Source organism: Eretmochelys imbricata, chromosome 7 (assembly GCF_965152235.1).
Source record: "Eretmochelys imbricata isolate rEreImb1 chromosome 7, rEreImb1.hap1, whole genome shotgun sequence".
Lineage (NCBI taxonomy): Eukaryota > Metazoa > Chordata > Testudines > Cheloniidae > Eretmochelys > Eretmochelys imbricata.
The window spans coordinates 35,758,797-35,786,415 of record NC_135578.1 but is presented as its reverse complement, the minus strand read 5'-3'; the positions used below and the strand labels follow the sequence as shown (position 1 = coordinate 35,786,415).

At 41.3% G+C, this 27,619-nt stretch overlaps 1 protein-coding gene across 3 annotated transcripts in view; it reads left to right on the top strand.

Annotated features, from left to right (window-relative positions):
* HDAC11 (histone deacetylase 11) overlaps positions 1 to 25,299 on the top strand; it is a 70,605-nt gene extending 45,306 nt beyond the window's left edge. For 2 of the 3 annotated variants that reach the window (XM_077822550.1, XM_077822549.1), the window contains exons 7-10: positions 272 to 334; positions 4,220 to 4,316; positions 18,120 to 18,298; positions 22,206 to 25,299. In XM_077822550.1, the coding sequence (XP_077678676.1) occupies positions 272 to 334; positions 4,220 to 4,316; positions 18,120 to 18,298; positions 22,206 to 22,448 (582 nt within the window). In that variant the 3' untranslated portion in view covers positions 22,449 to 25,299. The remainder of the gene's footprint in view (positions 1 to 271; positions 335 to 4,219; positions 4,317 to 18,119; positions 18,299 to 22,205) is intronic. The other variant, XM_077822551.1, reaches the window with a different exon arrangement.
* The last annotated feature ends 2,320 nt before the right edge of the window (positions 25,300 to 27,619 follow it).

Below are 27,619 nucleotides of genomic sequence, written 5' to 3'. Positions count from 1 at the left end.
TCTCCAATTTTTGCCCCGATCCCTAAATGGTCCCCTCAAGGATTGAACTCACAATCCTGGGTTTAGCAGGCCAATGCTCAAACCACTGAGCTATCCCTTCCCCCAAAATCTTTCAAGGGGGCATTCAGATTTGAATACAAATATATACACTACATTCTGTTCAAAAATAAAATGTACCATGCAAGTATCAAGCTTCCATTCTAATCTCTCATCTACATTCCTAACTGTAGTTTTTTTTTTCTCTTTCCTCTGTACTTACCCATGATTCCAGTTTTTATTTGAAAGAGTAGAAGGAGTGTCTAAGGCCACTATTATAGATCTGGATGCTCATCAGGTGAGTGATTCACATGTTCGTTGATGTTAAAAAAAAAAAAAAAAAAAAAGTTTTACCAAAAAGCAGAAATCCTCAAAAATACAATTTTTCTAACAACTGTATTATGGTAAAAATGTAAGTTACAGAATGCAAAGGTAACCTCTATTGGAAAGGATTTAGGAAATAAATGTGTAGCATAGAAGGCGCAAAGCACCCCACCATAACTCAATTAATTACCTGACCTTTAATTTCTTAAGTTGATATTATTATATAATTACAGAAATAGTTTCTTAGTTCACTGACACATAAATATAGTCCCAATTTTTTTAGTAAGCCTGCTCTTATCTATTCATTTGTCTGCTAATCAATAGGGTGCTGGTTTCTGACAAAGTGCCATTGGGATTCAGGTTTGGTTGATGATTCCTTCAGTGCTGATTACTGTGCATCTTCTCTAGGTTATATTTAGTAATTAAATCAGTCGGGTTTTCTGATTGTTTTATAGCTTTTTCTTCATGCATAAACTATTTTTAATCCTCATCTATCTAGTTCTAAAAATTTGTTTACCTAAATATGTTCCTCTGTGATTAGCATCTAAGATTTTTTATTTTTCTTTTTGCTCCTCAAGCTTCATGTATCATTTAGCTTTCTTGTATTACAGTGCATTAAATCAAAACGTTAATAAGAAATCCTTTTGAGCCCATTGAGTTAAGATCCATAGTAGGGGGTTCTTTTTGTTGCACCCCAAGCTAAGTGTCCTGCTGCAGCCACCAACAGATCAGGTTTCTTCAGACCATAATTATTGATTAACTCAGGATTTGGCTTTGGAGGATCAGTTTAGCAGTACATACTAAACCTTAGGACTGGGAAACCAGAGTTGTATTTTTGTACAGTGAGTAGGATTCAGAAAATTATACCAGTGTTGCCATTGCCAGGAGTTTGAAAAACATGAGTCAGGCCTCAAAATATCATTAGGGGCCTTTAAGAAAAACACCAAATATCACAAGACTTTCAATAAAATCATGAGAGTTGGCAATACTGAAAATCTAACTCTGTCACTTTCCCTGCATGTGGTAACTTAAATGGAATTTTCACTGCAAATCAGTTGTATTTTAAACAATTTTTCTAGAATTATTATTTCAGGTAAGCCAGGGAGTGGTTCCATGCTCTTTGAGGCCAAATTCAGCAGTCCATCCCTAGTCATTAATGCTCTTGAGTATGTGCTTAAGGCCCTTGACTGCAATTGGAATTAAAACTAGGGGTGTCAAGTGATTTAAAAAAAAATAATCCCGATTAATGGCATCTCTCCCCTTTCCCCTTTTCCTGGCCCCCAGATACTCAGTAAACCTTCATCATCTTCTCACTTGCTTCACCTATTTGGATAAAGATAAGTTTTCATTTTATGTGGAAAAATAAAGCCTCACTTTTTAAAGCAGACACTCTTGGCCCTGGAATGCAGTGTAATCTAAAAATACTGTACTGTGAACTCAGAATGAAGCTGACAACACAGACCTGGCCAAAAAAATAAGAAATCTGACAAGCCAAATTAAAAAGGATGAATGAAGAAAACCATTGCCTAATCTATCAGTCAGCAGCCAGGGTAACCCTCCAGAGGTAATTAACTTACTCTTTAGAAAGATACCTCAATAAAGCAGTGCCATGTATTGCTACTAATTTACCTCCCCACAGATTTAGTCAGTAAAAATTAAGATAGATGTGGTCCGAATAACTGGTTATAGAAAATCATGGGATCATCACTTACTGTGTTAGATTATTAATTACTCTACACAACCCTGGTGTTTGATTATATTTTATGCTCCTTAACTGTGGTGATAAAGGTGTCTTAATAAAATGTTCGCTGTTGCAAATTTAAGCTGAGTTGTAGCTCCATCATGTGGCTAGAATGTAGAAATATTTTCTCGTCTACCTACGGTGATGCAGCCTAACAATCGTTGAGAATTGTTCAGCATCCCATAAGAAACAAGAGACTCTTAAAGATAATTATAATTAATTCAGCATTCATAATCATTGCAGCAACTTTTACAGGAGATGAGTTTGACCTTCAGTGCTTGTAATGGGAAGACTGACTTCAGGATAATGGAGTACACTATATACACACACACATACACCCCTTCTATAGAAGGAATGATTTACTGTGTGTACTGAGAGCAGCTCTCATCTCTGGTAGTAGGATTTTCAGCAAAATCCTAATAAGGGCTAAAAAGTTTTTTGTGTGGATTTGTTTTATAAACCTGATTAGTCCATACTGTAGATTGATTACCTTTACTGTTCAGCAATAAAAATTATTTATTTTAGAAAAGCTGGTAATGTACTAAAACTGCTTTTAATCAGAAATGTATACCGTATTTTAATGTGGTGTTAATCCACTTTTGAGGCAGTTTCATTGCTATGATGAAACCTAATGATCTAGAAGAATGTTATCTTCCATCATGTCTCTTATCTGCATGCTAAAATTGGCCATGAAAAAAGACCAAAGATTATGTAATGTAGTTACTTTGTATTTCTGAAGGGATCTTTGAAAGGGTATCAAGGCTCCTTGTTAAAATGCTTCTCAAGAAATCTCTGACCTTATAGCTGTTGTGCCAGTGATCTGTAGATTATAGGCTACATCAGTCCCTCCCACAGTTTTCCTTTCTTTAGCAGAAGGAGTATGTGAGGTAGCAGACTAGACAAGAGTCCTCTAACTGTGCAGATCTGCCAGTGTCATGAGGAAGTTCCATAGATCTCAGGGAACCCACTGAGCCCATCAGCCTTGGGAACTTGACTCACTCCAGCACATTACTGTCATTAGTGCCCCATCTTTGTACTACCCTCTTCTTTGGGGCCTGGGAGTAGCAAAGTAGTGAGTAAGAGTTCATGCTCAGCCACCTCTAACAGGCCATATTGGTGGCACAAAAACATGCAGTGGAGCATTCGTGTACTCCCCACCACCCTTTCACATGTACTAGCCAGTTTTAGCATTGTAATGGCTTTTTTTCTCTTGGGTGTCTTCAGGACTGGGAACCACAGCAGAGATACAACTTTGCAACTGAATTTTATCAAGTTAACGTTAAATTACACAACAAAAATACTGAAAATATTATTTTCATGGATTTACTCCTATACTTTGAAATCAAATAATTCTGATTACCGTCTTGCTTTCATTCCTTACATAGACTCTGACAAAATTTAACATATTTTATCTTGAGAACCACTAATTAGAGATTGTTTTATGCTGTCTGATAGGAGTGCAGATGAATTCAAGGGTGTGGAAAAAGGAGATGATGATCAGAATCTGATTTTCCCTTTAACCATTCCTCTCCCCTACCCCAAAGTCCAATATTTCAAGAGAGATTCCTGGCTTTACAATGGTAGAAGGTAGAATGTAATATGTTTCTCATTACATTTTATTGATATTTTACTTTTGCAATCTTTCGTGAAGGTTAATTAACTTTTTCAACATTTCATTGATTATCAAAAAAACCTCTGGTCTCATTTTACATATTCTCAGTAGCTGACAAGCTTCTGGAATATAGTGTGGTTAAAGCCTAGAGCTTGGTCTGATTTCTATTCTTGGCTTGGGTACAGACTTCCTTGTGACACTGAGCAAATTGGCTGCTCCGTTCCTTAGTTTTCTTGTCTGCACAGTGGAAATGAAAATACTTCTGTATCTACAAAGGAGTATTGTAATGCTAATTTCAGTAATATTTGTAAAGCACTTGGGGAGCCTCAGATAAAGATGCAAGTATTATTATTCACAACATCAGAATAACCTTTAAGGATATAAACAAGAAAAAGTACCTAAGACATTAAACACTGTATCATTGTATTCTTAATTTCCTTAATGCTCATAGAGTCTTTAATACTGTGTTTGCTTGCTAAGATCAACCTATTGAAATTTTCTTATAGGGAAATGGCCATGAGAGAGACTTCATGGATGATCATAGGGTTTATATTATGGATGTGTACAATAGATATATTTATCCGGGGGATGGATTTGCTAAACGTAAGTACTTTTCAAACTGACATGATCTTAAAGTATTTAAAATGTATTTACCACAGAACAGTTGCTCCATTCACCACTGAAATGCTGCTCACTCTGATGTGAAATACAGCAACACAAAAATATTCATGAACTTAATGTAAGAAAATTCCCTTTGAGGATGTTTGCAAAAACTTGCAGCAAGTATTTGAACTTCAATATCTATCATGGTTCTGATTAGCCATGAGTCACATGTTATTGGTTCTGGTTCATTGGCTGGCTGAGATTGGACCCCTAGTGGTCAAGACGGAGGGTTAGAAGTCATTTAAGGTATGTCTACACTACGAAATAAGGTCAATTTTATAGAAGTCGATCTTTAGAAAGCGATTTTATACAGTCGATTGTGTATGTCCCCACAAAGTGCATTAAGTCGGCGGAGTGCATCCTCAATACTGTGGCTAGCATCAACTCACGGAGCGGTGCACTGTGGGTAGCTATCCCACAGTCCCCGCAGTATCCACTGCCCATTGGAATTCTGGGTTAAGCTCCCAGTGCCTGATGGGGGCAAAAACATTGTTGCGGGTGGTTTTGTTGTCGTCAGTCTCCCCTCCCTCAGTGAAAGCAACGGCAGACAATCGTTTTGCGCCTTTTTTCCCGGGTTACCTGTGCAGATGCCATAGCATGGCAAGCATGGAGCCCGCTCAGCTCACCGCTGCTATTGTGAGCATTGTAAACACCTCGCACATTATCCTGCAGTATGTGCAGAACCTGGTTAGGAGATGCCAGCACGAGGATGATTGTGAGGAGGACGTGGACACAGACATTCCTGAAAGCATGGGATGTGGCAATTGGGACGTCATGGCGGCATTGGGGCAGGTTAATACAGTGGAACGCTGATTCTGGGCCCGGCAAAGAAGCACAGACTGGTGGGACCGCATAATATTACAGGTATGGGATGATTCCCAGTGGCTGCAAAACTTTTGCATGCATAAGGCCACTTTCCTGGAACTTTGTGAGTTGCTTTCCTCCAGCCCTGAAGCGCAGGAATACCAGGATGAGAGCTGCCCTGACAGTTGAAAACCAAGTGGCGGTAGCCTGTGGAAGCTTGCAATGTCTGACTGCTACCGGTCAGTCAGGAATCAATTTGGAGTGGGCAAATCTACTATGGGGGTTGCTGTGATCCAAGTAGCCAATGCAATCACTGACGTTCTGTTATCAAGGGTAGTGACTCTGGGAAATGTACAGGTCATAGTGGATGGCTTTGCTGCAATGGGGTTCCCTAACTGTGGTGGGGCGATAGACGGAACACATATCCCTATCTTGGCACCGGACCACCGTGCCAACCAGTATGTAAATCGCAAGGGGTACTTCTCAATGGTCCTGCAGGCACTGGTGGATCACAAGGGACGTTTCACCAACATCAATGTGGGATGGCTGGGAAAGGTGCAGGACGTTCGCATCTTTAGGAACTCTGGGCTGTTTGAACAGCTGCAAGAAGGGACTTTATTCCCAGACCATAAAATTACCATTGAGGATGTTGAAATGCCAATAGTTATCCTTGGGGACCCAGCCTACCCTTTGCTCCCATGGCTCATGAAGCCATACACAGGCAGCCTGGACAGCAGTAAGGAGCAGTTCAACTATAGGCTGAGCAAGTTCAGAATGGTGGCAGAATGTGCCTTTGGATGTTTAAAAGCTCGCTGGCGGTGTTTGCTGATTAGGTTAGACCTCAGTGCAACCAATATTCCCATTGTTAGTACTGCTTGCTGTGTGCTCCATAATATCTGTGAAGGTAAGGGGGAGACGTTTATGGCGGGGTGGGAGGTTGAGGCAAATCGCCTGGTGGCCGATTTTGAGCAGCCAGACACCATGGCGATTAGAAGAGCACAGCTAGGCGTGCTGCGCATCACAGAGGCCTTGAAAACCAGTTTCATGACAGGCCAGGCTACGGTGTGACAGTTGTGTGTTTCTCTCCTGATGCAAACCTGCCTCCTTTGTTGATTTTAATTCCCTGTAAGCCAACCACCTTCCCCCCTTTATTTCCTTTGCCAGCTGTGATCAAAGTCATTATTGTTTTGAAACCATGCATTCTTTCTTTCTTAATTAAAAAAAAAAAGTGAGATAACTGACAAGGTAGCCCGGGTGGGGTGCGGGAGGAGGGAAGGACAAGGCCACATTGCTCATTGTAGCCACACTACAAATCAAAGCTGTTTGAATGACAGCCTTCTGTTGCTTGGACCATCCTCTGGAGTGGAGTTGCTGGGTGCCCGGAGCCTCCCCCCACGCGTTCTTGGGCGTCTGGGTGAGGAGGATATGGAACTTGGGGAGGAGGCCAGGTGGCCATAGAATGGATACAGTGGCGGTCTGTGCTCTGTTGCCTTTCCTGCAGCTCCACCAGACGCCTGAGCATGTCCATTTGCTCCCGCATTAGCCTCAGCATTGCCTCTTGCCTCTTCTCATCACGCTCACCTAATGCTTTCCTGGCCTCTGACACTGAGTGCCTCCATGCATTCAGCTGTGCCCTATCAGTGCGGGAGGACTGCATGAGCTTGGAAAACATGTTATCGTGAGTGTGGTTTTTTTCGCCTTCTAAACTGCGATAACCTCAGGGACGGAGATGATAGGGGGAGCAAAGAAACATTTGCACCTGCAGGGGAGATAAAAAGGGAGAGTAAAATTTAAGATGATATGTTTCTGAGAAAAAAAGGGTGATTCACTGTGAAAGAATCTATCAGTTCACAGCAGAGAGCACATGTGCTTTAGGTACAGGGTCGCATTTTGCCTTTTATATTGAGTGCCTTCCGGTATGGTGACGCATCACACATAGCTGGGCAACAGAATTCAGTTTCCAGGCAGCCATGGTAGGCCAAAGGGTACGCGGGGTTGGCTTCTTCCGCTTTCATAACATGTGGGAATGGTTTCAAGCTGCAGCACCCTCCTTTCCCATAGCAAGCAATGCTGGTTGGGTTTGCCATTTAAAAGGAGGGGCTGCGGTTTTCGGGTGGATGTGCAGCACACCCTCCCCCCACCCCAGCGCATGGCTGTTCTCTGGGATGATCCCTTCACTCCTCCCCCCACCGCGTGGCTATTCTCAGGGATGATCCCTTTTAGCCAAGCGCAAACAGCCCAGCATGAATGGGGTCCTTTTACTGTTGCCTGACAAAAATTCGCCTATTTCAACCAGGTGACCATGAATGATATCACTCTCCTGAGGCTAACACAGAAAGATAAAGTCGGACTGTCGCTTGAATGCGACCAAAACCCAGGACCATTCGCTGCCATGTTTTGTGTTGCAATGGTTCCAGACTACTTGCTACTGGCTTGGCGTGGTAAAGTGTCCTACCGTGGAGGATGTAATAAGGCAGCCCTCCCCAGAAACCTTCTGCAAAGGCTTTCAGAGTACCTCCAGGAGAGCTTCATGGAGATGTCCCTGGAGGATTCCCGCTCCATCCCCAGACACGTTAACAGACTTTTCCAGTAGCTGTACTGGCCGCAAATGCATCCCAAGTCTTCAAGGCAAATCAAACATTAAACAAAATTGCTTTTAAACCCTGTACTGTAGTTACAAATGTGCACTCTCCAGAGGTGCCTTCTCTGGCTTCAGAGTCCGGGAACCCGCCCTGGGAGGGTATTGGCTCCAGGGTGATGAAAAGGTCCTGGCTGCCAGGGAGCACGGATTCACCACTTGCCTGCTGTGCATTCTCCTCCTCCTCATCCACAAAATCCTCCTCCCTGTTGTGTGAGACTCCCCACTTGCAGATGTCCATGGACAGTGGTGGGGTAGTGGTAGGGTCCCCCCTAGAATGCCATGCAGCTGATCATAGAAGCGGCATGTCTGGGCCTCTGACCCGGAGAGACTGTTTTACTCCTTTGTCTTTTGGTAGGCTTGCCTGAGCTCCTTAATTTTCACACGGCACTGCTGTGTGTCCCTGTTGTAGCCTCTCTCCACCATGCCCTGTGCGATTTTGGCATATATATTAGCATTTCTTCTTTTTGATCGGAGTTCGGCCTGCATAGATTCTACTCCCCATACAGCAATCACATCCAGTGTCTCCCATTCGCTCCATGCTGGAGCTCATTTCCAATTCTGGGACTGCAGGGTTACCTGTGGTGCTGAGCTCGCCACGCTGACCAAACAGGAAATGAAATTCAAAATTTCCTGGGGCTTTGCCTGTGTACCTGGCTAGTGCATTGGAGTTGAAAGTGCTGTCCAGAGCAGTCACATTGGAGCACTCTGGAATAGCTCCCGGAGGCCAATACCATCAAACTGTGTCCGCACTACCCCAAATTCGACCCAGCATGGTCGATTTTAGCGCTACTCCCCTCGTCAGGGAGGAGTACAGCAGTCGATTTTAAGAGCCCTTTAGGTCGACAGAATGGGGTTGGTTGTGTAGATGCATTGCTTATAAAATCAACCTAACATGGCTAAATTCGACCTAACTCCATAGTGCAGACCAGGGCTTAGTTTGTTTTATGTTTTTTTAAAGGAGAAGTTGTAGTTACACTTCTTTCTTTTGGCCAGTCTGTGCTAAAATGATTTATGGGTCTAGCTATACCAGCAAATCCATCTAGTGTAGATGCAGTTTATATTGGCAAAAGTGCCTTTGCTGATACAGCTTTTACTAGTTCCATGAGCATAATAATCTATACCAGCAAAAGCACTCGTAGCAGAATAACTATGTCTGCACTAGTGCTTTTGCTGGTAAAATCACACCCCTAAGCAACATTACTATATTGGCAAAAAGTTTCGAGTGTAGACTTGGCTGTTGAGGTACATTTTATTTTTTCAAAATTTGGCTGCTTTTTAGAGTTAAAACAGTAACAGGAACAGTTTGATTTGTTCCATGTATTTTTCCCATCACATATACATAGTGCGCTATTTTTGTGTGTTCCTTCCTACATTATCACTGCTGGCCTTCTGGCCTTTCTTGTGTGAGGCTTACCTCAAAGTAATAAGTTTAGGTCAGTGTGCCTCTCTTAGATGCCTACATCTGCAGACTTTATTTTTCATCCTATTTACCAAGTATACTATCCATGGGTGTGTTCTTGTCTTAAGGGCACCTGCCCTAATTTCAGTCTGAAAGGAAGTACGTTGTACTGCCACTGATTTGAGATTTCTTCTGCCTGCGTCATTATTCAGTGTCCTAAGGGCATCTGCTTTTTGACATATGTTCCACTGGATTGAGGCATGTGCATACACTGAAGAGAAACAATAACAATAATCATTAGACATTGGCAAAACAGAGTGATATTTCAGCCATACTTGTAAAGTGGCAGCAACTAGATGTGAAGAGACAGGTTTACCATTAGCATCATGGGTTTGTTACCACAGAAAACTGCTGCAGAGGCATTTAATTAAAATATATAATTTAACCTAAACATGTGGGCACTAGGCACACGTCTTTTGAGGCCATAGGCACCTGTCCAAATAGGCTTCGGCTGCTACTGACGCTGATGCTAGATGCTGTAGAATCTAGGGATAAAACATTATTTCATGGTTGTTCTAACATAGATGATGCCACCCTGGCATTTGTCTATGAAATCTCACAAGGGCAAACATTTTGCAGATGAGAAGTTTCATGCCATGCCAGCAGTCTAATATACAGGAAAAGCTGGATGGGCAACATATTGAGGGCACAAAAATGCATAAAACCAATTGGGAGAAATAAGTGAAATTATTCATGTTACTTTTTGTTAACTCTACTTAACAGGTCTATATGACATAGGTTTGGACCTATCATAAGGCAGATACACCCTGTCAGCCCCTAAGAGTGGTATGTCCCGAGGACCTGAGTCACTGAGGCAGACCTGGGCTTCAGGACTGTTAAGGCCCCGTGTTCAAAATCAAGGTAGCTGCCCTTCTTCCCAGGGCAGTATGGTCTAATGGCCAGAGTCAATAGGGCTGTCCAGCAGTTCAGGACAGTAAGGCCTAGTGGCCAAAGTCTGTGTAGTGGCCTCCGGTGGCCCAATTCACCTCCCCACATATTGGCAGTGTCCATGGTGGGTCGAATGGGGTAGGGGCCCACCAGGTCCTGATCCAAGGCCCCAGGGAACTGACATCTAGCTGCTCAGTCTTGGTCAACAGTCACTACTGTACCATTCCCAGGTTCACTTCCTACACCTTCTTCCAACGCAGGGAGTCCCTCGGCAATCTCTACCTTGTCTCCGTTGGCCTGAGGTTCGGTAGAGGCACAGTCCTGGCTGGCCTCTGGTGGCTCCGGCACTCTCCCAGCTGGATCCTGCAGCACACATCTGCTCTCATCAAAGGTCAGCCCAGACTGACCTGAGCTGCTTCCTCTATACTGTGGTTCCAGTCGGAGCATGCCCAGCTGGTGTGAGGGGCCATGGCTTCCTCAGCCCATAGCGTCGGGTTAACCCCTTCCGGCCCAGTGTGGGTCAGGCATACCCCATAACAGAACCATTCAGATGAGGCAGTTGAAACTCCTGTGAAGAACAGCGTATCATGACCTCTAATGAGAAGTAATGTTTCTTCCAGATGTTATTAGAGGAATTCAACTATATATAACTCGCTGTGCAAAGCACTGGTTTTGTTTTGGTTTTATTGAGAATTTCACTACATTTATAATTAACTGACACGTTGATTTTTAAAATGACAAGTTCACCAAAAAGCAATAGAGTCCTTCCTCTAATGGTACCTGAAAATTCATTAAGAGTTCATTGATCATCAAGAAAAAAATCTTTAGCTGTATTTTGGGTATTCTCAGTAGTGGATGAACCTCTGAAATGTAAGGTGCCAACATTAGCTGGTCTTGTTAGTAAGCCATTCAAGAGACCATGCAAAACATCAGAATAGGCTGGACGTGCTATTGATTTAAGGACAACTGTCACTACTTAGAATTTTGTATATGTTTTTGTTAGACTAAACATTTTTTAACAAATGGTTCATTCAGGATTAGCTAACTCTGTGTAACTAGGGATCATGTTGCCTGCAGAATTGTTATTTATATAACCTTTAGAAAATGAGAAACCTCTGAATACCCTGTAAGCATTGTGAAAAGAAATAGAATACTCTCACAATTCTTAGACACTGGGTATTTGGTGTTTCACTATGGTGTATCCCTTAGGTATAGTGGCCTCTCATAATTAATTAATTGGCTTTTTAAATTAAAAGGAAAAAGCCTAAAGTTGGATTGATCTTTTGATTCAGTTTGATAAGATGCAAATGTCTGTGGCAGGCATGATTTGTTTACAGTGTCAGAGTGCAGTGTGTAATTTTTTCTTTCTGCTTATTTTTTTTAATATAACTGTCACTCTGATAAATAGCATACTTGCTTAATTTGGATGATTGACAAGGAACACATGCAATGCAGTACATCTTTCTTTATTTTTCAAATACTTAACTCCAGTGTTTACACAATAGCATACTCATTTCAAAGTATTACATCAAAAATGTTTGTCAAGGGTACATCATGTCTACCAACAGAAAAATTACTAACAGATGAAGTTAAAACAAAATTGGTCAGTGCATTCCTATACTTATTTATCAAATTACAATGTTTTCTAAGATATGGAGTGTAATTCATTTATAACTTTTCCAAAAAAATGGAGCACGTGTGTTGATTTTAAATGGCAACTCTTCTGTAGCTGTATTTAGAAAAAATGGTGTGAATTGTTGTTTGCTACTCTGCATTTCCTGTTGTGTGGTCCTTTGTTCAATTCATGCTGCCTCTTCAGTTTATTAACTAAGCATATCAAATTTATGTTAGTATCCTGTTAACATTTTGCATGTTGCTTAATTGTAAGACTTTTATTAAATAAGTGTGTGTACAGTACCTAAAAGGTGACATTCGTCCTAGTATAGATGGTCCATTTAATCATCTACATACAAGTTCAGTTATTTTTAGGCCATGAATATATGCCTTAAACCATTTGGAAGGCATAGGCTCTCTCTGCACTGGGGTGAGTTTCACCCCAAAGCCTCTGAAAATAAAGACAATTGCTAAAGTTGTCACAGTTCTGTTTCCACCAGACTTGGTATTTTCTTGCTAAGATGGAAAACACAAAGACTCCTAGTCATACCAGCCATACATATCCAATCAGATGCTTTCCCCCTGCGTGTAGCACTCTCACTCATGCCAATTGAAATGTGACTCATAATCAAGATGAGCGAAGTTTCCCCTTCAGCTCCTCTTCTTCACTACTAGAAGCTACTCCTGGGGCTTCTGAGCAGTCAGCTAAGTTTTCCTCCTCTATCTATCATTACTCCTGAGGGAATTTTGTACCAAAAAAATTAAAATTCTGCACCAAAATATTATGCACATGATATTTTAAAATTCTGCAAATTTTATTTGTCAATAAATAACTGTGGCTCCAGCATGACAGTGGGGAGGACAGGCCGCTGGCGGCATTGAGGTAGGAGATCACCCTGAAGCCCCGACCTTCCCCGGTACAGGGACTCAGCAGTGAAGCTGCACCTGACCCTGATAACAGTGCAAGGGCTGGGCCTGCCCCAGAAAAACCCTGGGGCCCTGCCCCTCTGCAACAGGTGCAGCAGTTGTGGGTGGGCAGGCTCAGTCCAGCAGGATACAAGTGTGGAGGGGCTTAATGTGGGGGGATCCAGGTGTGGGGTGAGAGGTTTCTGTGTGGGACAATCTGGGTGCGGGAGGCTCAGTGGGAGATCTGGGTGCACGAAGGCTCGTTGTGGGGTTCTTGGTGCAGGGGCAATGGGATTCTGCAGGAGATCCAGGTAAAGGTGGGTGGGGGGCCTCTGGGTGTGGGGAGATGGGCGTTGGCGGGGGGGGGGTGTCTGGGTGTGGGCTGTTCATTGCGGGGGCCTGGGTGCTGGGGGAGTGGGGCTTGATGGGTTGAGGGTCCCGGTGCAGCTGGTTGGGGCTCAGTGGGGTGGGGGTCAGGTGTGGGGGCTCGTTGGCAGGGTCCATGTGTAGGGGAGTAGGGCTTCTCACGGTGAGGGTTTGATGGGCCTGCTTAATGGGGGAGCTCCAGCTGCTGCCAAGGGGATGCCGCATGCCAGGTTTCTGCTTCCCCCCACGATTCCCCTATCCCCTTTTCTTCTCCATCCCCCTCCCCTAACTCCCCCATTCCCCTTTCCCTTCCCTATTCCACCCTGTCCCTTCCCCACTGCCTCTTCACCCCCACCTCCTCACCCCCCTTTCCCTCATTTCCCCCATTCCACCTTACCCAGCCTCACCATGGGTACTCAGTATTGCACAGAAAACAGGAAGGCTCCTAGCACACAGAAGGGGAGCACGACTGGCACTAGGACCCAGGAGGAGGCATTCAGCTACAGAACCAGCAGAGCCGAGACACAGCCTCCAACAGCTGGGCAGCTCTGTGCTGGCAGAATGGGGGGGGGCAGTAGTATGTAACCCTGTGTGCCCCCCCTGCCTTGCCTCTGTGTGGAGGGGGGCAGTCCCCGCCAAAAGACTTTACTCGTGGTTGCCCCCTATGTTTGTGCGGCTTCCCTGCCGTTTTCTGCAGGGAAACGCAGGAAATCGGGGCGGGGGAATTTTCTGTGCGTGCAAGTCATGCAGCATCCCCCCAGAAATATATCATACTTGTATGGTTCCTGTTATTGTAGTATCTGACTGCCTTAAAGTCTTGATTGTATTTATCTTCACAACATCCCTGTGAGGCTGGAAAGAGCTATTATCCCAGTTGTACAGTTGGGGAACCAAGTCACCAAGATGCTAAGTGATTTGCCCAAGGTCACACAAGAAGCCTATGGAGGAACAGGGACTTGAACCTGGCTCCTCCAAGCTCTAGACCAGAGGTGGGCAAACTACGGCCCGTGGGCCACATCGAGCCCTCGAGACCGTCCTGCCCAGCCCCTGAGCTCCTGGCCCGGGAGCCTCACCCCGGCCCTTCCCCCGCTGTCATCCCCCCCCATGCAGCTATGCCACTGTGCGGGCAGCGGGGCTGCAAGCTCCTGCCACTCCGAGTGGCATGGGAAGCGGGCGGTGGAGGGTTTGAGTAGGGGGTCCTGGTGGGCAGTCAGGGGACAGGGGGCGGTTGGATGGAGCAGAGGTTCTGGGGCTGTCAGGGGTCGGGGAACAGGGGGGATTGGATAGGGCGTGGGAGTCCCAGGGGGCCTGTCAGGGGGTGGGGGTGTGGATACGTTTGGGCAGTCAGGGGACAGGGAGCAGGAGGCTTGGATAGGGGGTGGGGTTCTGGGGGGCAGTTTGGGGCAGGGGGTCCCAGGAGGGGGCAGTCAGGGGACAAGGAGCAGGGGGGGGTTGGATAGGTTGGGGGTTTTGAGGGGGACAATCAGGGGGTGGGAAGTGAGAGGGGGCAGATAGGGGGCAGGGGCCAGGCTGTTTGGGGGGCACAGCCTTCCCTACCTGGCCCTCCATACAGTTTTGCACCCTGATGTGGCCCTTGGGCCAAAAAGTTTGTTCACCCCTGCCCTAGACTCATGCCCTGACCATTCTTCTTTGTCCTGGTGACTCTTCCCTCTTTTACTCACTGATCTCTTTGCAGGCTCCCTAACATCACTGTGATTCTGGTGTGGTCAAGTGGGTAGGAATAGGAGGTCAGAACTGCTACTACTTAGCTCTAAGCAGCAACACATCCCAAGGGAGCAGCCATGATATGAGGAAACCAGGATCAGTGAAATTACTAACAAATTTGGGAGAGAAAGTGTTGAGGGAAAGGAGTGGGGAGGAATTGGACCGTTGTGAGAAGAGGGCCAGTGTGAAAGATTGAGGGAGGAAAGTCAGAGAGAGACAGTGAGGAAGGGACAGGGGAGAAAGAAAGCAGCTGTGAGAGAGAAAAGAGGGAAAGGAAACACTTCAGGGACAGATAAGGAAAAGATAGTCTTGTGCTGATGCAGAAGACTCTAGGTCAGGACCACTGGGTTAATTGGCACTGGAACTAAGGATGCTGGGGGTTGCTGCCGCTCTCCCTGGCTTGAAGTGGTTTCTATCATGTACAAAGTTTATAGTTTGGTTCAATGGCTCTCTGCACTACCACTATACAAATTGTTCCAGCACGCCTGACTGGGTTCCAGTCTCAATTCTGGTATTAAGTCAATGTGTGACTTCAAAACAGTCATGCCACCTCTTTTTGCCTCCATTTCCCTTTTGTAAAATGGGAATATTGATAGCAGCCTACCTTAATATCCACAGAAGTATTAGCATTAATTTCTTTTTAGAGCGAGAGAGAGAGAGTCTGAACCAGAAAAATCCTGTGTGTTCACACTCCCAAAAATGTCACTTGAGCTACTTTGAACTTGGCAACAATACATAGTAAGCAATTAAACATTGTAATCTTAGGTTGTGTTTGCTGAAGATGAGGACATGGTACCTGAGAGCTGTGGGATATCGGTCCATGATTGTCAGAACTGACATTTAATGGTTTAATCAGAACAACACTTATCTTTCTTTCTCTACTAATTGTTTCCCTCCTCTTTTTAAACTCCATCCAGCTATCACGTTGTTTCCCCTGAACGTGAGCTAAGTATTGTCCATAGTTGTTGTGATGGGTTGGATCACAGAAACCCCCTGGGAACTGCCACCTGATGTGCCAAGACTATTTCTGCCCCTGCTTTCCCTGCCAGCTTAGGACGCCAGCACCCAGGGTCTGAACCACGTACCCCAAATCTGCAGACTTATCTGAAAGCAAGTTAAGAAGTGTTCCTGCCTTTAACACTCAGATGCCCAATTCCCAATGGGGTCCAAACCCTAAATAAATCTGTTTTACCCTGTATAAAGCTTATACAGGGTAAAGTCATAAATTGTTCACCGTCTATAACACTGACAGAGAGATATGCACAGCTGTTTGCCCCCCAAGTATTAATACATACTCTGGGTTAATTAATAAATAAAAATAAAAATAAATTTATTTATTAATAAATAAAACTTGGAACCACTTAAATCCTACTTTCTGTATTTAATAAAATCACAAGTAGTAACAGACAGAACAAAGTGAATTACCAAGCAAAATAAAATAAAACACACAAGTCTATGTCTAATCAAACTGGATACAGATAAAACCTCACCAGTTCCAGTAAGCTTTCCTTTACAGACTAGTCTCCTTCTAGTCTGCGTCCAGCAGTCACTCACACCCCTGTAGTTACTGTCCTTTGTTCCAGTTTCTTTCAGGTGTCTTTGGGGGTGGAAAGGATCTCTCTTTAGCCAGCTGAAGACAAAATGGAGAGGTCTCCCTGGGGTTTAAATAGACTTTCTCTTATGGGTGGAGACCCCCTCCTCTCTCCTATGCAAAGTCCAGCTACAAAATGGAGTTCTGGAGTCACCTGGGCAAGTCACATGTCCATGCATGACTGAGTTCCTTACCAGCCAAGCCACATCCCTGGGAAAGCTCAGATGTGGATTGGCGTCTCCAAGTTCATTGTTGGGTTAAGGGCTTCTTGATTGGGCACTTACTGAGAATAGTCTTTTCTCAGGAAGCTGACCAACTGCTTCACTAAAACCTACTTAGAATCAGACAAGTATACAGCCAATATTCATAACTTCAAATACAAAAATGATACATGCATACAAATAGGATTAAGAGATTCAGTATATCATAACCTCTACAGAGATGTGTTACATGGCATATGTATCATAAAACATATTCCAGTTATGACATATATATATACACACACATTCATAAGCATATTTCCAAAAAGCCTTATGGGGGACACTGTCACAGTTGTATGCAGGAGTACAGCTGTGCATAATTTTATGAATATTTATGTAACAACAAGCACAGAAATCATGAAAAATAATATCAAACAAAGGAAGCAGAGTATGAAAGGAATAAAAGAAAGATGGAAAGACAGAACAACTGCAAAGCTGGATGAGGACTGGAATACAACAATGAGCCTCATAAAGATTATTAGGACAAATTATTATTGATCATTATAATTTTTGTTTATATTCAGTGGATCTAGAGCACCAGTTTGTTTTGTACAGCACCTACAGGATAATGAGCCACAGTCCCTACCTTGAAGAAAGTCTGAAATGGATTTGATTTGTCGATTTGTATTTTAATGTATTTGTAAGTTATTCAAAACTCTCTGTGCACATAGCTAGGCTATGGAATCTTGTGTGTCCTTTCTCTTACCCTTATCCACCATCCGATGTTTCTCTCCACCCATTTGTAGTTATTTGACTTAAATTAGGCCCCACTTCCACAATCAGTTCTGTGGGGGCAGACCCATACAGAACCCTGCTGACATCAAAATAATCAATTAGCATGAATTAGTGTTTGCCAACACACCTGATAAGGATATTTGATGGTAAGCAGTTTTGGGCATCCATACAGCACTTCGCACAGAGGGACTCTTGATTCTGATTGTAGCCTCTGGGTGCTGCTGTAATACAAATGAATATTAATAATTTATCTTAATGGTCTTTGTTTTACCAGCCTTTCATGCCAGCATTTGTCCTGCACGGCAATTAAATTTTCTTTATATCTTTATTTTACTACTTTCAGGCCTTTGTGTCTTTTGTCAGTTTGATGATATTCTTACTGATTTCCTTCCGAGTTGTTGAATATTTATGGGATAAATATAAATGGAGATTACTTTTATTCAATAATAGTCCCTCTGTATTATGTTTTCTTTTATTCATTATGCTTGGTTTTTTTTTCTTTTAAATGTAAAATGTTCCCAGGTTGTAGTGTTTAATTTAGCTGCAGCTTTTTGGGGGGCGGGGAGCGGAGAGGGAGAAAGGTTGCTAGAATGTTTTTAAGTTAAAATCTTATGAAATTCTGTATATTTTCAGAATGTTCATAAATTGTAATCTTTATGCTTTTCATCTTGCTTCTCTCTGAATCTTGCTTTTTCCTTCACAGCATGTTCTTTTGTTTCTTTGATTCAGTATCATTAAACCAATTTTTTTTTAGGAGCCATAAAGCGGAAGGTTGAATTGGACTGGGGTACAGAGGACACAGAATATCTTCAGAAGGTACAAACACATGTGGAAGGGGCATTAAATGAATTGAGGCCAGACATCATCATTTATAATGCTGGAACTGATATCTTGGATGGTGATCCACTGGGAGGTCTTGCTATTTCACCTCAGGTTTGTATAACAATACAATATCTACAGATTTTACTGGGGGGGGTTTCCCCAGTGAATACCGGTATCAATGGCTGGATTCACCACAACTTTGCCCCCTTAGCTCTGAAGCTTTGGAACCTCCCCAGAATCTAGTCGCATCCTTCCAGTTGATGGTTCTTTTCTGCTGAAACTTATCACCCTATTCCCAGATCTTGAGCTTCCCCTCCCTCTTGTCTTGTCTTTCCTCTCTTAGTCCCCAAGAAAGGACAGACATAGCAACTGCAGTTTTGTAAGTTATCATTTTCTAGCATTTAATTCATTAGCTGTCCTTGTTCTTGGCCCAGAGCTTGCAAAACTTAAGTGCAGGCACCAGGGAAGGAAAAAAGAATAAGTTGATATGTGAATCAGTCCTTCCTGCTGAATGTTTTCAAATTTCATAGAAATGTAGGGCTGGATGGGACCTTGAGAAGTCATCAAGTTCAGCCCCCTACTTTGAGTCAGCACTAAGCAAACGTAGGCCATCCCTGACAGGTGTTTGTCCAACCTGTTCATAAAAACCTCCAATGCTGGGGATTCCTCAGCCTTCCTTGGAAGCCTATTCCAGAGCTTAACTACCTTTAGAACTGGCAAACTTTTCCTAATATTTAACCTAAACCTCCCTTGCTGCAAATTAAGCCAATTACTACTTGTCCTAGCCTCAGGGGACATGGAGAACAGTTGATCACAGGCCACTTTGTAACAGCCCATAGCAGTCTTCATCCCTCTCTGCCAGGGCTGCCACAGTCAGCAAGTACAGAGCGTGCAGAAGCTGGTGGAAGAAGATGGGGCCGGGCAATCAACTAAGTGCTACCAGCAATGCTGTGGCTTAGCTTCTGGCACAGTTCCTCTTTGGATTCAGGGATCCACACTTTGTCCTGTGTGGGCTGAGGCAGTTCTAAGTGTCCGTAGATCTGCTCTCAATACGTGCTTGCTGATAACATGCAACAAATACTGCTTTATATACGTGTTTGTCTTAGGAAATTTTCTAATGAATCCGATCCTGAGCTCTGAGAAATCAGCTAAAATATTTTGGGATACAGACATTTCAGAAGAAGCTTTAATAATGACATCGCATGCGATGGGATTGGTGTTTAGTGTCTGAGTGATGATGCTCATTTTCCATTGTCATCGATGATAGAAGAGAAGCTCAGTATTTAATGCTGAATTTGTAAATTGCAAAGTGTTAAGCAAGCAAAGAGTCATCAGAATAGTTCTTATTATTAACTATTCTCTGATGTAAATATTTAAGCAGGCTGAAAAGAACCTATTGAGAAATTAGTTGCACTGTTGGTATTTTTTTTAATGGTCTTGGAATGCAACTTCTGCTCTGTCAGGATACACTATGTGCTGTACTGAAATATATATATTTCATTTAAAACTATTCTTCTTGAAATGGGAACCAAGATTAGCAAAGGACTATTTTAGCTCAAAGTGTTTGGACTCCCGTACAAATATTTTCTACTCTCAGAATGTTTGAATTAAACTCCCAGTTGTAAACAAAATAAAGATAATATTATGCTTAAAGCACATAAATGAGTATCTGGAGATCTAGGTTATATTTTTTGGCTCTCTAAATTGTGTGATACTGGACAAGTTATTGAATTGTCTTTCTGTGCCTCAGTTTCCCCATATTTAAGATTCGGATTATTCCTTTGTGTGAGAACATAAGAACAGCCATACTGGGTCAGACCAAAGGTCCATCTAGCCCAGTATCCTGTCTTCCAACAGTGGCCAATGCCAGGTGCCCCAGAGAGAATGAACAGAACAGGTAATCATCAAGTGATCCATCCCCTGTCGCCCATTCCCAACTTCTGGCAAACAGAGGCTAGGGACACCATCTCTGCCCATCCTGGCTAATAGCCCTTGATGGACCTATCCTCCATGAATTTATCTAGTTCTTTTTTGAACCCTGTTATACTCTTGGCCTTCACAACATCCTCTGGCAAGGAGTTCCACAGGCTGACTGTGCATTGTATGAAAAAATACTTCCTTTTGTTTGTTTTAAATCTGCTGTCTGTTAATTTCATTTGGTGGCCCCTAGTTCTTGTGTTCTGAGAAGGAGTAAATAACACTTACTTATTTACTTTTTCCACACCAGTCATGATTTTATAGACCTCTAGCATATCCCCCCTTAGTTATCTCTTTTCCAAGCTGAAAAGTCCAGTCTTATTAATCTCTCCTCATATGGCAGCCGTTCCATACCCCTAATCGATTAGGTTTAATTCATTCATGTTAGTAAAGCACTTTGACATCCTTGGATAGAAAGTGCTCTAGCCATGCAATGATTGTTGTCCCTTTTTAGATTTCTCTGAATCACAGAATTATAGCTACTGGGTTATCTAGCTCATCCTTCTGCAAGTTCAGAATTTTTCCTTATAGTATATTTTTCTACATCTGAGTCTAGTCTGTTCTAAAATGTACCATTTGCTGAAGCTTCTAATATTTCACTTAAGAATCTGCTACACCGGAGTTGTTGCTGATGTTCAGCCTAAATTTTTAATCTTAATTTCATCTCACTATTCCTAGTTAAACCCTTTGTCCTTGTACAGTACCATTTAAACAAACAAAAAATCTTTAGATAGATTTTAAAAAACAGTTAAAATAGCCAAATTTAAATATTCATTTTCACCCTTTTTTCATTTTTCTAATTTTGTTCCAGTATTTTTCCCTGATGCATTTATAAGGGATGATCTTATTTTTCTTAAACCCTTTGTCTAGCACAGACTCATTTTATACCTGTTTTGGCCACTTCTTTCACAGTTGTGATTTTCAATATTCTTGTTTAGTTCCTTTCCCCCTTCTCTATTTTTAGTAATTTTTTAACCTTTTGATTTCTGAACAGTCCATTGTGAAGCTACATTTCTTACTTTTATTGTCTTGGAGAGGAGTTGTAGGAGGTTGGTTGCACCTTTTATTATGCGTCTTTTAGGATTATCCTTATTTTGTCCATACTTGTGGATTTTAATATGTTTTCTCATTAAGTAATTCTGAATTTCCCTTTTCCTCAAAGGTGGTTTCTTGAACCTAGTAAACTTTGCTTCTCTGTTGCATGCAGTAAAGAATGAGTTCAGTGACAGTATAGAAGCTCTTGATCCCTAGTCTGTCCTATTATTCTCATGTTTTAGAACGTTCCCCTCTGTTAGTAAGAAATAGATCGGGATTGGTGCTCTTGTTGGATTCTCTACAGTCAGGATCATGAAGGGCCCCATTCAACTGTACAGTACGTAGATAGGTTCTTATAGTAGTCATATTGTACCCTTTTTGAAGGGTGACGAAAGATGATCTTGTGATTAAGACACAGGACTTGGACTGGAGATCCGGGCTGAGTTCCTGGTTCTGCTAGGAATGTCTTATATGATCATGGGCAAGTCGCTTGATCCTAAGCATGCGAGTAGTCCTCCTGTAGTTAAGTATGTGCTTGTATGCCTTTCTGAATCAGGGCTATGATGTCTTATAGTGTCAGTTCTCTATCTGTAAAATGGGGATAATGCTTCATTTTCCCACCCCTTTTCTGTGGTGTCTAGGTTTTCTGTGCAAGAACTATCTTACTATGAGTCTGTACAGTACCTAGCACGATGGGGTCCCAATCTGTTGTGACCTCTACTCACCACTGTAATACAAATAATAAATAGCCTTTGAAAAGTTCATGTATAGAAAGCCAAAGCATACTGTTTGATACACTACTAGAGGGATATTTAAATAATTGTTTAACAGATTGTCATTGTATTCCTGTTAGAAAATCAAGCATGTAGATCACATAATGGTAATTTCTCATGTATATAAAGCCATAAAAGCATAAGCTACAAGCTACAAATCCATACCAGTAAAAATATAAACCAAGCGACATTCATATAATTTCACTTTGTTTTTCATTTTTGTAAATATGCAGGGAATTGTTAAAAGAGATGAAGCGGTATTCAGGGCTGCCAGAAGCCACAGAATTCCTATCTTGATGGTGACATCTGGAGGCTATCAGAAGAGGACAGCACGGATAATTGCTGATTCTATTCTTAATTTGCACAACCTGGGGCTTATTGACAAGGAGCTAGCAGCCAGTGAAGCTAAAAACCCCAAGGTAGAACTGATGATTAGAGAATCCATTTTAGATTTAACTAACCTGTCATTACAGTGAGACAGTACTATGTTTTAGAAAGAAAATTCACTAATTGTATAGTGTTTATACATAGGAACAAAAAGTCTCCTCTGCTCTGTCAGAGTTAATATACTATAACATGAGAGAGATTTATTTGCTTACAAAACATTAACAAAGTAGAGATACTAGCTAGTCCCAGAATGATTGCAAGTGCCTAACTTGCTTCTGATGCACTCTGGAGTAGCTATGGTATGAAAGGCGGCAGATCTTTGAGAATTAATTTAGAGATATACTCAAGGGCAGTGTATTTCTGTTTGTAATATATAGTATAACTAGCTTTAATTGTTTCTCTTATTTTTATGGAAAGTCTACTGTGTTCTTGAAAGGATTCTAGGGGTAGGCTCTGAAGACGGTCCCAGGCCACTTAGTAATAGTGCAGTTCTTTCAGTAGATGGGAGGAGGGAAATTATAAGCCCTGAGCAGAACCATTTGAATGAGAGGGCTTTTCAATAATTGCAAGGACAATAAAAATGCAAATTGAATTGTTTTTGTGCTGTACCTACATTTTCTTGATTTTGATAGTACATTTTGGAAATGTACATAAGTAGATGAGATAAAGACTAGCAGAAAAAGGAGTGGTGCTGAGAAATCAAGAGAAAGAGAGGAACAGACGAGAGAGGTGTGAAGGGTAATGTGACAATTGTGACAATGTGCATGTAGTTTTGGCAGAATTTTCCACAATACCCTAGTACCGCTAATGGTGCACTTTGGCATATTTTATTGTAACCTTAGAGAACCATGTTGATCCAAACAATTGTCAGAAATCCTTCCCCCATTCTCTGTATATTTATTATTCCTGTAATAATAATGAGGATTGTGCATCACTATTTGGTAAATGTTCTGCTCTAAATTCAGCACCTCTGGTTAATGCGACGACAGCACATCATTCAAAATGTTAAAGAATCACAATCTCTCACATTTACATGCACTGGAAATCTTTCCAAACAATAAGTGAATTTAGAATTCAGTACACTAGTGATCAAGAATTTATTATCCAAAAATAAAAATGACCGAGTGATCATCTGAAAACCAGGGGTGATAATTTGAATTAATTATAAACTATTGAGTTTCCTCTCTAACTGTAGATATTAGAGTCCAATTTTATTAATAAATTGTTTAGCTACATTCTTTGCAATTATTATGGACACTGCTGTCAACTTTTCCTGTCAAGAAAAAGATAAAAATAATTCTGCATTATATTTTATCATTTTCTAGCCCATGTTTAAGTTTGGTACTGGGAAGTGGTTAACAAAAATATATCTATTCGTATGTCCATTAAACCATTCCTAATGCATTTGTAAAAAGAGAGATGGAAATTAGATGAAACATTACTGGATGTTCCAAATTATTGGAAATAAAGGAATGATATTTTACTTTTTAAAATGAAGATAGTTGTGCAATTCACCTCTAGTTATCGATTCAGTGCTAATGTTTGTATAAACGTTCTTATGTGTAATACTGAGAAAAATGGTCAATTGTTTGACTTCTTAAACCATACCATCTTACAGAGTAAATGAATTAGTTTATATTTTATTCCCTTTTCTCATACTGACTAAAATCTTCCTCTCTAAACAAACTAAAAATTTGGGTAAGAAATGTTCAGGTCCTATAATATGCAAATGAGGGCCAAGGGATTGGTTCTTAAACTAAGTTTCTTGTCTCTTTAAAAATAAGGGCTTTAACAATAGAGTGGTAAATATTCAACATTTTTGCATCCTTAGACAGTCAATAAAGAACTTTAATTTTAAAAAGTGATGTAATTTGAAAAGGTAACCTCTGAGGCACCTCTAAGTTACACCATGGTTTTCAGAAGTATAGTGGCCCTCTTACCATTATTATTGAATAGTGTAACAGCAGGCAGTGGGTTTTTGTTCTATTACAGTGTTGCACTTTTCACTTGCTCAAAGATTTGGCAGTAGACATAGCAGTAAGATGCTGTCACTGATAGTAAACAAAATCACACACTAATTCAGACATAAATATACTGTGAAATATCTAAATAAGGCTTACTTAATTACTGAGATATATTAACTACAAAATCTTGAAATCAGGCTTTCTTGGAATGCCATGAATTGTCAACAAAATAATTTATTCAGTGGAGAATTAGGTGCACCTATTAAATGTAAAGAATTTGATCTTTGTATTAAATACTGTCTGTGGCATAGGATCATAGTTTTCTAAGTAGTATAAATATTCTGGAGAAGCCATTTTTCTTTGCCTTCTAAATGTTCTCTTTATACAGTGCTGGTTTCATGACATGAGTAGGGTTTCTGTCTTCATATGAAGGATGTCAACTTTTTTCTCTTAGTGATAGAATCAGCATGTAAAGTACTTAAGTAATGTTTAGTTGTAATCGAAATACTTACCTCAGTTAACACTACTTCTCAGACTCTTGAGTCTACTAGTTTTAGAAAATTGTACAACTCGCTATAAATATTTGCTTTAAAATCTATTTGGCACACTGCACTAATGCTGAGTTACAACACTGTTATTAAAAAGCACTTTTAAAATTCTTACTGTAAGAATATTCAAAGTACTATTAAAATGTTGAGATTTATTTTTACTGATGTCAAGTATCAGGGGGTAGCCGTGTTAGTCTGAATCCACAAAAACAAAAACCTTAAAGGTGCCATCGGACTCCTTGTTGTTTTTACTGATATATTACTTAAAAATGTTCCTATACTTTTTTATAATTTTTATAAAATTACATTTGTATCAAGCTAAAACACTGTAATAGTGCCATATGGTCTTTTCAAAAACGTGTTCTGTTTGTGTTTAATATGTTTATATTACTCTCTTGGTGGAAATTAAAATGATGTTGGATAATGTTGACTGACTTTTCCTCCTGTATTCGTCTTTCTTTTCCCTTCCCCTTTTCACATTTAGTATATAACGGAAATCTCAACAAAATACACTCAGTATCAGCCTTAAGGAAGTTTGGAAGTTAATTTCATCACGTTGCTTTAAAAATTAAAAGGAAATAGTTTAGGGTGAGACTTTCAAAACAGGTACGGGTGAGCCTGCAGGGAATCCATACCCATTTTGATGTAGGATCACAAGTCCCATTCAGTGCACCTAAATCACTTAGATCTTAGACACATTGAACACTCTTAATCTGTCCAAATCTTCGGGTACTTACCTTTCATGTAAACAACTTTTTCAAACATTTCAAATAACCTTTTTCCCCATAAGCAGTCCCTTTGATCACAGTGGAACTACTGACAAGCGTAACGTTCTCACATGCATAAATATTGACTTCTGAAATAGAGTATTCTAGTCCGAGAATCATATACCTGATCCTGCAAACACTAACACTTGTGCTTCACTTTACATAAGTGACACATCCCATTATACTCTGCCCAAGTGTTTGCAGGATTGGTCCCATAGTTAGCCCACAGCAAACACTGTACATGCACTCATTGGCATTTTGGCATTTTTACTACTAGCTTTCAAAAATGAAAGCAGTATGTTTTTTCTCTCTCATGTCTTAGAAAACCCCCAATGGAACGTATTTGGTAGAACCACCGAAGTGCTGTGACCGATGTCAAGATTTATAGGCATTTTTTCATTAATGTGGAAGGAAATGATGTTAAATGGTCTTGTGACTAAGCCACAGGATGAAATTTAGTTGGTTCTGGGGCACAGTCCACCACTGACTTTCTGTGTGACCTAAACAAACTTAATTGTTATGACCCAGAGGTATTTAGGCACATAACTCCCATTGATTTCAGTGGTAGTTAGGAATCTAAATATCTTTTGAGGATCTAAGCCTATGTATCTGTTTTCCTGTCCACAAAGTGGACATTTTATTTACATCAAAGGTGTGCGGGGAGGGTAAAAGAACTGGCTTATAACTTTTCTATATCTGTGCTGGAAGGAAGGTCTCCCTCAGCTTGTGCAAAACGGGGAACTGAAGTTAGCTTCATGGGTCCAACAGCCACACAGTAGGAGGGGGAGAAAACGGGGCAAGCTGGAGGATTGTCACACAACTATTCCTCAGTTTGGTACTTTGGAGTTGAGTCATTAAAGATGATACAGCCCAAGATTCTGTTATCCTTTCTCGTGTGCCCCTTCCCCCAGGGGTCTACTACATCCTGGGGGAGTCTGGTTCTGCAGCTCCAACAGAGTCATCATGCTGTCAGGGACCAGAAGGGTGGGTCTCTGGGGGCAGAGCCATTGCAGAGATACAGAGCCTCAGTAAGGTTGGTGCTGGCTTTTGGAGGATCTGCTGGGTTTGTGAGAGGCCCTGCAACATACACGATTGGGATCAGGGGAACCCATGCCTCTCCCAGTGGAATAATATGGAGAAAACTCCACAAGCAGGATATCATGGAGATTCCCTCCCCTATGGGTTTTACTGCAGGAGGTGGTGATCTGGACTCTAAACATACATAAAGCACTTGGAGATTCCCTCCTGGCAGGCACTGTAGAAGTGCACTCTTAGGTTAAGATTATTAACCTTAGAGAAATAGATGAATTCTGAATTTAAACTATAACTCTTGAATGCTCAGCTGCATGTATTATTATTGCAGGAATCTCCAGATAATACAGATTACTTATAAAATAAATTGGGTGTAAGAGATGAGCTGACTGGTTCATGTACTCATTTCCAAAAGAATACATTCAGCAGGACAGTAGCCTCCTGGATTACTTAGTCACTGGTGTGTTTTAGAAAGATTTATGTGAAATGAAAACCTGTGATTAATATATTAAAATATAAATTAGTAATTAACCTTTAAACCATTTAAAAGTTTATTAACTGGACTTCTGTTGCAAGCTCAAATTAATTGAGGTATCACCTCAGCCTCTTAAAGTAAATTTGCAATCTGGGTTTTCTCATTATCATACTTTGCAAATATAAAGAAACTTGATTCTCTGTATAAATTTGGCCCAACATTACTGGAAATATTAGTTTAAAACATTAGGGAACAATTTTTTTAGCATTATAAACCATCTCCAAATCCTGTTTAAGTCTGTATCTTATGGAGATCCCAAATTTTCTTCTAATTTCTAAATTATATTCTTAGTTCATACCATAACTCCTGTGTTAAACAGTGATAGCAGTATAGGAATTTAATTGCAAACCAATGTTTTACTCAAATTACAGAGATCTCCATTACAGCTTTTCTGTTAGAATTATCCTTCCAAAC